We start from the raw sequence: 9,461 nt of genomic DNA, 5'->3' as shown, positions 1-9,461 counted from the left end.
GCGTTCACAGGCTTTGGAGCAGAGATTATGTACATTACGCTCTGTACAAAGGGCAAGATGGCTACAGGCACTGGCCTCTATGTCTGCTGTTGCATAGTGGCAGGTCACTAAACACACATAGCAGCTAGAAAAAGAGAATGAATGTGTGTGAGTAAAAAAAACAACAACAACAACAACAACAACACACACATACACACAAAATAAAGAGATTTAAAGATGGTATGTGCACTCGCTCATGCAAACACATGCACACGGGCACAGAGCGACCAGTCAACACTTCGGATCGACACAACCCACATACAGCAGGCCTTCATAACACTATCAAGAAATATACTGTATAGTAGCATGATTATAAATAAAATTGCTCCCAAAATGTTTACCTGAATACATACAAAGGAAAGACTGCACAGCACAACACATTGCCATTTATGCAGGATAATATTCCTCCTTTTTGAAAATCATTCTCACTCTTTTCTCGTCATTTTTATCACACCTCTGATTGCTAACCTTACTACAAATCATTGGTAGAATCAAATTTGGTTCAACGTAGTGCAATCCTGCCCCCTCCTCTCCAAAAGCAGACACTCTGAGCAGTTTGAGACGTCGCTTTAAGTTAACAGAGTGAGGTTGGAGAGGCAAGGGATGGGAAAAAAAAAGAGCTGAAGTGAAAGAAGGCAAGAGGAAGCGATTGGAAGTGGAAAAGAGCAAAAGCAGTAGTAGCTTCAGACGCACAGCCTGACCTCTTGCCTCGACCCCAATATCAGCAATTCTGTCTACATTTAACACCACTTGTTTGTGTGTGTGTGAGAGAGAGAGAGAGAGATAGAGAGAGATAGAGAGAGATATTGTTGTATGTGTGACTGAACAGGTGTTGAGAAGCTGACATTTAAGATAACGCCTCTTCTCCAAAATAGGAGAAGCCCTTGAACTCCTCCTGGTTGATCTGCTTTATAATGGCATCGTCCACAGGAGTAAGGACAGGGTCCTCGCGTGTAAAATCCTGATCAAAGTTGTTCACGTCCCTCTTGGTTTTCTGGAGAGAGAGAGAGAGAGAGTGAGTTGAATCTACATTTACATGACTGGTTATGAACAGAAGGCACACTATTCCATCCATCCATCCATCCATCCATCCATTATCTGTACCGCTTATCCTGTTCTACAGGGTCGCAAGCAAGCTGGAGCCTATCCCAGCTGACTACGGGCGAAAGGTGGGGTACACCCTGGACAAGTCGCCAGGTCATCACAGGGCTGACACATATACCCTGTCCACACTAGGGATTTTGTACCGATACGAAACTACTTTCGTACCGCAACACCTGTCCATACTAGCAACTATACCGGCACTGTAGCGGTATAACTGTATCGGTACGAAACCCACAAATGTATGGGTTTCGTACCGGTACAGTATCGGTACTGTAGCGCTTCGCTGTAGTGTGGACAGATGAAGCGGTTCTGTATCGATACAAATATAATGCGCATGCGCAAAGTCACACACCTCAATCGATGTCTTCGCTGAATAAAATAGTGAAGAACGGAGATTCGTTTTCTTGGTTTCTTTCTCAACTGCCTCGCGCGTTTTATACGATTCGACTGAATAAATGACCACCAGAAATACAGACTGTACACTGACAACAAAAAGCACACACACGTTGTTTCATCCGTACAGAAGCCGAGAGAGGCCCTTCATATGATCCTTTTTTTTTAATTCACCTTGTTATCCCGAGATAACGACATAATTAATTCAGGATCTCGAGAAAACAACACAACTAATTCGAGATCTCGAGAAAACAAAACCGTTATTTCGAGATCTCGAGAAAACAGCTGAGAAATGGTTCATTCAGGTGCGCCAAGAGACTTGTGATATGCTGACTTTGGGGCTATTTCTCATTCTGTATAGACGCAACTTTGGTCATTAGAATGTCTGGAATAATCGATCACCTAATAAGGCAGTATTTTGATCAGGGGTTGACACAGGGAGAGATTGCATTAAGTCTTTTAATAAGGGATAATTTCAAAATTAGTCCGCGGCACCTCCGCAGAAGACTGGCCCGGCTTCGTCTCTACCGACAGAGATACAGTGATCCAGCTGAGATCATGAAATAATTGTTTTGTTTTCTCGAGATCTCGAAATAACGGATGCCATATATTCTCGGAAGGAAGTTACTCGGTAACCACGGAAACACTTCGCGCACGCGCATTTCAACTACCGTGAAAGAAAACCGCAAACATTTCTCGCTAGTGTGGACAGATGCACTAAACTGTACCGGTATACTTTGTATTGATACAGTTATACCACTATCGTACCGGTATAAGTGTGAACACAGCAATAGACACAGACAACCATTCACACTCACACCTACGGTCAATTTAGAGTCACCAGTTAACCTAACCTGAATGTCTTTGGACTGTGGGGGAAACCGGAGCACCCGGAGGAAACTCACGCGGACACGGGGAGAACATGCAAGCTCCACACAGAAAGGCCCTCGCCGGCCACGGGGCTCGAACCCGGACCTTCTTGCTGTGAGGCGACAGCGCTAACCACTACACCACCGTGCCGCCGGATTCATTTACAGCATTCATTTATTCTGAATTATGAACCTGAGTGCTGAGGTTGAGGAAATGTTAGAGCCAAAACGTACATACCATGATATAGGCAACATTCATTTCAAGTTTAAATCCAAATACGGATACAACTAGAATGACATTCTTCGCTAAGCCACATATTTGGATTTACATCAAAATCTAATAAATGTTTCCTTGGCCCATGTTCCATCTTTCCTGAAAATTTCATCAAAATCTGTTCACTACTTTTTGAGTTATGTTGGGAACAAACAAACAAACAAACAAACAAACAAACAAACAAACAGGCAGCATAAACATAACCTCCTCCAACAAAGATGGTGTAGGTAAATATTTAGAGCACTAAACAGATTCAAACAGAGTGAGGTCCTACAAAAGGAGTCCAGTTGGTCAAAAAATAAAAAGCTATTTTATTTGATATTCTAAATCTACAGTTAATTATCTGTAAAATACGGGGTGGGTGACTTGTTAAATTTGACGCAGGCAATCCAGAGAAATTAGCGAAAAAGTTTACGGTATCATCACCTTAACAGAAAACCAAGTTTGGAGAAAATCAGCTGTAAACTTTGAAATTAATGTATCGGACACATTTATTTGGCCTACAAAGTCAGATTTATAGGTTGTTTTACAGTATAATATTTTGGTGATGGATACACTATACCGGTAGATGAAGGAATGTACAATATTTACAGTAAAATTAACGAGACCGTCAATAACGGCGTAGCTCACTCTGGCCCCGTCTAGTCCAGAAGGAACGATCTAAAGTGGGCCACCTTGTGCAATAAAGGTTGCAAGTGTATACACTATATACAAGCTATATATAGAAGCTATATCCACCCTAGGAATACCGGCCTATTTGTCAGAAAGAATCCAAAACGGTGAGGAATTGACCGAGAAGAAGTGATTTTTGTTGAACTGCTCATTAATGAATGAACCCTTTATTATCACTGTTGCCAGTGAAATTGACCATCAACCTGTCCTTACAGAGGGGGAACAGGACAGGAAGACAGGGATAAAAGAAATTAAGAATTAAGGCTTAATTAGTAATTAAGTAAGGCTTAATTGTAATGAAGCAAATCTGGGTAGAAGTTATATGCACCCTAGGTACCCCTACCTTCATGCCAGAAAGAATCAACATCAGTGAAGAATTGAGGGAGAAGAAGTAATTTGTGTGGAAACTGCTCGTTAGGGCTTAATTAATCCATATTTTCATTATTAATTGCAATTCTGCAAATTTGGGTAAAAGCTATATGCAACCCAGGCAGACCTACCTTCCTGTGAAAAAGAATAAAAATTGGTGAAGAAATGAGAGAGAAGAAGCGATTTTTGTGAAATGTGGACGCCGCCGGATGGACGACAGATGACGGACAACACACGATAGGATAAACTCATCGCCTGTTGGCCAGACGAGCTAATAAAAAAAAATGATATGTAGGTGACTTTTTGACGCACTCTCATTTCAAATCTGTATATCTCGGAATGAACTTTAGCTACACCGCGCTCATTTTGTGACGACGACCCATATAGTGGCATGGCACTGTAATACATGCAGCCCAATAAGAAACCAGATGTAAAATATCTTCACATCGAAATTGGAAAAGAATAAATTGAATGACTGAATGAAATCCTACCGATTAAATAGATGGATAATCGGTTTAATAATCTATTAAATAGAAGGATAAAATTCGCTGAGTAAAATTTTGAGTCGGGCAGCACGGTGGTGTAGTGGTTAGCGCTGTCGCCTCACAGCAAGAAGGTCCGGGTTCGAGCCCCGTGGCCGGCGAGGGCCTTTCTGTGTGGAGTTTGCATGTTCTCCCCGTGTCCGCGTGGGTTTCCTCCGGGTGCTCCGGTTTCCCCCACAGTCCAAAGACATGCAGGTTAGGTTAACTGGTGACTCTAAATTGACCGTAGGTGTGAATGTGAGTGTGAATGGTTGTCTGTGTCTATGTGTCAGCCCTGTGATGACCTGGCGACTTGTCCAGGGTGTACCCCGCCTTTCGCCCGTAGTCAGCTGGGATAGGCTCCAGCTTGCCTGCGACCCTGTAGAACAGGATAAAGCGGCTAGAGATGATGAGATGAGAAAATTTTGAGTCTGACTTCGTCCACAGTTTAGTACAATCTTTCATTTAGTACAGCCGCTGTGTACGTGCCGCACCTGCATGCATCATGAAAGCTGACCAGCATATTTTTGAAAGTTAAACATTTTACGAAGCAGAAAGTGGAATGATGTTCTTGCTGGGGTTTTTTTTTGTGACATGGGAAGTCAAACACATGATACACTCACAGCGGTAAAAGTGGTAAAAGTCATGAGAACCTTAGTAGGAAAACTGAGAAATATGGACTTTTTTGATCTTTTTAATCAGATGTGTGGGTAAATTAATGAAACCGAAACTCTAGACTCGTTATAATTAAAATTATACTGTGATTACATTTAGCATTAACTGAAATACACTGATCTGCACAATATTAAGAAACATCAAAAGTGTAAGGACTCTAAGCTTTCAAATAATTTTGATTTCCAAAATCAGTTATACAACAAGGGAGAGCTATTGATTCGAAATGTTTTAGCAAAAGAAATTATCCCTATGTGCACATATACTATAATTTGTTTGGATGACAGTGAATGTGTATTCATGGAAATGAGTCCTTAGTTCAGGTTATATTTCTTTCTAAGGCTACATCCACACGACAACGGCAACGAGATTTTTTTTTTTTTTAAATATCGTGTCCACATGGGCAACGGATCAGTAAAATATCAGGTTCATATGGCAACGCAACGCTTGCTGAAAACGATGCAATACACATGCCACACCACTACGTGCACTGTAAGACGGTCCCATCGGAGACACCAGAACAATAGAAGTAGACGCATGCACATAACTGCGCATGCGCACAGTGACTATCCCTGTCACTGTCACACGCACACACTTTCTCACTCCCTATCCTATGGATATAGTCCCTTTAAATCACGTGCTCATTGTTTGAATGGAGACGCGGAAAGAGGAATGAACGGGGGTAGATGGAAGCCGGTACGCCAACATTCTGATATCCTCCAGAATTCTTTAATGGTCCGGAATAAACATCTGAAGAGGTGAGATCGCTCCTTTTTTTTCCCTATTTTTGCTGGTGGGATTGACTCTGCCCGAAGGGCTATTCTCTCTCTCTCTCTCTCTCTCTCTCTCACTTTGCACCATTACACAATAAATATTCACAGTGAAAATATTTTGTAAGCGCGTTTCATGAACCAAGTTATAGGATTTGTTGACAACTCGCATCAAGTTCGTTACACTTCTACCCGGCGTTAAGCACGTGGTTGTGATGTCATCGTAAACAAATCCGTTCTACTCATCCAGACGACTTCGCAACGGCTCCGTTGCCAGATTTTTTCACTCTGGAACCCGTTCTCAAAAGATTTCGTTTTGGGGCACCCAAAATGCCGGTGCCGTGTGGACGCCAAGCCGAAACGATAAATAATTTTATCAGATTCACCTGAATCCGTTGCCGTGTGGACAGGGCCTAAATCTACCATTGGCAAGAACTAATAAGGACTGATTAAAAAAAAAAAAAAAGACTGTAAACATTGCCAGTGATTGGTGACTAGATATTATGTCTGGAGACATGTGATGTGCCCTGTGCTTTCCTGGCATATTTTAATGAAAAGGATAGAACAGGGAGATGACAACTGAAAAGCTTGTTTCTTTGTATGACAAGCAAACGTCTGATATAAAACATGCACGACGGGGAAAGCGTAATTCTTCACCTGACCTGGTTTTGATCAGTCTAAGGATCAGATCATTCTTTATTCTAATAATTTCACAAACATATTTTACTAGAAGAGACAAGAAGCCTTTATTTATCACATGTACACTCAAGTACAGTGAAATGGTATCTGGTTATTTACAGTGGTGCGTGAAAGTTTGTGAACCCTTTAGAATTTCCTATATTTCTGCATAAATATGACCTAAAACATCATCAGATTTTCACACAAGTCCTAAAAGTAGATAAAGAGAACCCAGTTAAACAAATGAGACAAAAATATTATACTTGGTCATTTATTTATTGAGGAAAATGATCTGATATTACATATCTGCGAGTGGCAAAAGTATGTGAACCTTTGCTTTCAGTATCTGGTGTGACCCCCTTGTGCAGCAATAACTGCAACTAAACGTTTGCGGTAACTGTTGATCAGTCCTGCACACCGGCTTGGAGGAATTTAAGCCCGTTCCTCCGTACAGAACAGCTTCAACTCTGGGATGTTGGTGGGTTTCCTCACTTGAACTGCTCACTTCAGGTCCTTCCACAACATTTCGATTGGATTAAGGTCAGGACTTTGACTTGGCCATTCCAAAACATTAACTTTATTCTTCTTTAACCATTCTTTGGTAGAACGACTTGTGTGCTTAGGGTCGTTGTCTTGCTGCATGACCCACCTTCTCTTGACTGTGAAGATTCTCAGTCATCCAGGTCATAGTAACTGTGGGTGGTAAAAGAGAGCAACTGGACTTGCTTGAAGATTCTTGAAGACGTTTCACCTCTCATCCGAAAGGCTTCTTCAGTTCTGTCTGACTAAGGCCCTGTCCACACGGCAACGGATTCAGGTGAATCCGATAAAATTTTTTATCGTTTCAGCCTGGCGTCCACACGGCACCGGCGTTTTGGGTGCCCCAAAACAATATTTTTTGAGAACGGTTTCCAGAGTGGAAAAATCTGGCAACGACGCCGTTGCGAAGTTGTCTGGATGAGTACAACGGATTTGTTTACGATGACGTCACAACACAGGTGGCTTCTCCAGTGAGGAGAGGGAGGAAGATCCTCCTTAAAAATTCTAAGAATAAAAAGTTGAAATTGTCTTGACCAATTTAATGAATTGCTGTCCTTGAATATTACTATTTTACTGCCAAATACGACATGTACATTATATTTGTTTCTCTGGGTGAAATTACATTAGCACCCCCTATCGCTCGCTATTAGAAATTACTGCACGGAGGATCTTCCTCCCTTCGGCTCCCATTCACTCCGATTCAAACAGTCTCCGGCACTGGCGGCTCGTGGTTAACATAGACTTCAATGAGAGAGAGGAGGAAAATCCTCCTCTAAGAGGGTGGGACTAGCTAAGAGATCTGACAAGTGCTACAAAATATCAACCAATAGGCTGCAGCCCTAGTTGCGCAATGAACCAATAAGTAGAGGCCTTAGCTGCCTGGGGGGAGGGGTTATCTTATCAAACTTAACTTCTAGATCCGGTGACTTGGGCACTTCGGCAGTCAGAGTGAGAACGGCGAGGTGGAAGTGGATTGACTATGTTATAAATATTCTATGAATAAAGTAATGGAAACAGAGGACGTGGTGAATGTTTTGCTTGCAAAACCCTTCCATGGGCTGAGCTACAAACATGGCCGCCAGGTTTGCTTCATTAAATACGGAAGATTTTGAGAGAATTTTGAAAGAGAAAGATGTGTTGAACACCTGAAAGTAATGTGTACAGCAGCTATAAAAAGTGTACACACCCCGTTAAAATGATAGGTTTTTCAACTATTATCAACTCAACCCGTGCGTGTAACTATAGCCGGTCCAGCAGGTGCGGTCGCATTGGGGCCCGTGACCTTCAACCAAGCATTCCTTCCTCCCTCACTTTTACAAAAGCCAGCCGCTACTGCGTCACAACCACATGACTAGAACAAGCAGCACTCACTCATTCATGCCGGGTAGAAGAAGGGGTTTATGCACATGCGTCCTACTTCTTCTATTGTTTTGGTGTCTCCGATGGGACCGTCTTACAGTGCACGTAGAGGTGTGGCATGTGTATTGCATCGTTTTCAGCAAGCGTTGCGTTGCCATATGTACCTGATATTTTACTGATCCGTTGCCCATGTGGACGCGATATTTTTTTTACCCGCTAAAAAAAAAAACCTCGTTGCCGTTGTCGTGTGGATGTAGCCTAATAGGGAGTATCAGGTATTTATCCTCTCATGGTGTGGGTCACTGGGGGCTGGATGTGAACGGTCTTGAGAGTCGTTAGGGTGATCAATGGATTGCCTGTCAAGGTGATCAATGGAATGCTGATTCTCTCTGTCCTCCTCTGAGACACTGAAAACAGCTGGGTTTTGGTGTGCATTCATTCTCTTGAGATTCAGTTCATGGACAGATGTCCTGACATTTTCCTTTAGAATTCGCTGGTATAATTCAGAATTCATTGTTCCATCAATGATGGCAAGCCATCCTGGCCCAGATGCAGCAAAACAGGCCCAAACCATGACACTACCACCACCATGTTTCACAGATGGGATAAGGTTCTTATGCTGGAATGCAGTGTTTTCCTTTCTCCAAACATAACGCTTCTCATTTAAACCAAAAAGTTCTATTTTGGTCTCATCCATCCACAAAACATTTTTCCAATAGCCTTCTGGCTTGTCCGCGTGATCTTTAGCAAACTGCAGACGAGCAGCAATGTTCTTTTTGGAGAGCAGTGGCTTTCTCCTTGCAACCCTGCCATGCACACCGTTGTTGTTCAGTGTTCTCCTGATGGTGGACTCATGAACATTAACATTAGCCAAATGTGAGCGAGGCCTTCAGTTGCTTAGAAGTTACCCTGGGGTCCTTTGTGACCTCGCCAACTATTACATGCCTTGCTCTTGGAGTGATCTTTGCTGGTTGACCACTCCTGGGGAGGGTAACAATGGTCTTGAATTTCCTCCATTTGTACACAATCTGCCTGACTGTGGATTGGTGGAGTCCAAACTCTTTAGAGATGGTTTTGTAACCTTTTCCAGCCTGATAAGCATCAACAAAGCTTTTTCTGAGGTCCTCAGAAATCTCCTTTGTTTGTGCCATGATACACTTCCACAAACACGTGTTGTGAAGATCAGACTTTGATAGATCCC

At 42.5% G+C, this 9,461-nt stretch overlaps 1 protein-coding gene across 1 annotated transcript in view; it reads right to left on the bottom strand.

The window, feature by feature from the left end:
- Positions 1–877: 877 nt before the first annotated feature.
- The window catches only part of prkcea (protein kinase C, epsilon a), a 200,174-nt gene continuing 191,590 nt past the window's right edge, over positions 878–9,461 (bottom strand). The window contains exon 15 of the mRNA XM_060940221.1: positions 878–1,033. Coding sequence (XP_060796204.1) covers positions 887–1,033 — 147 coding nt within the window. The 3' untranslated portion in view covers positions 878–886. The remainder of the gene's footprint in view (positions 1,034–9,461) is intronic.

Source organism: Neoarius graeffei, chromosome 14 (genome assembly GCF_027579695.1).
Source record: "Neoarius graeffei isolate fNeoGra1 chromosome 14, fNeoGra1.pri, whole genome shotgun sequence".
NCBI lineage: Eukaryota > Metazoa > Chordata > Actinopteri > Siluriformes > Ariidae > Neoarius > Neoarius graeffei.
Note: the sequence above shows the minus strand (reverse complement) of the source record. Positions and strands in the feature narration are given on the sequence as shown.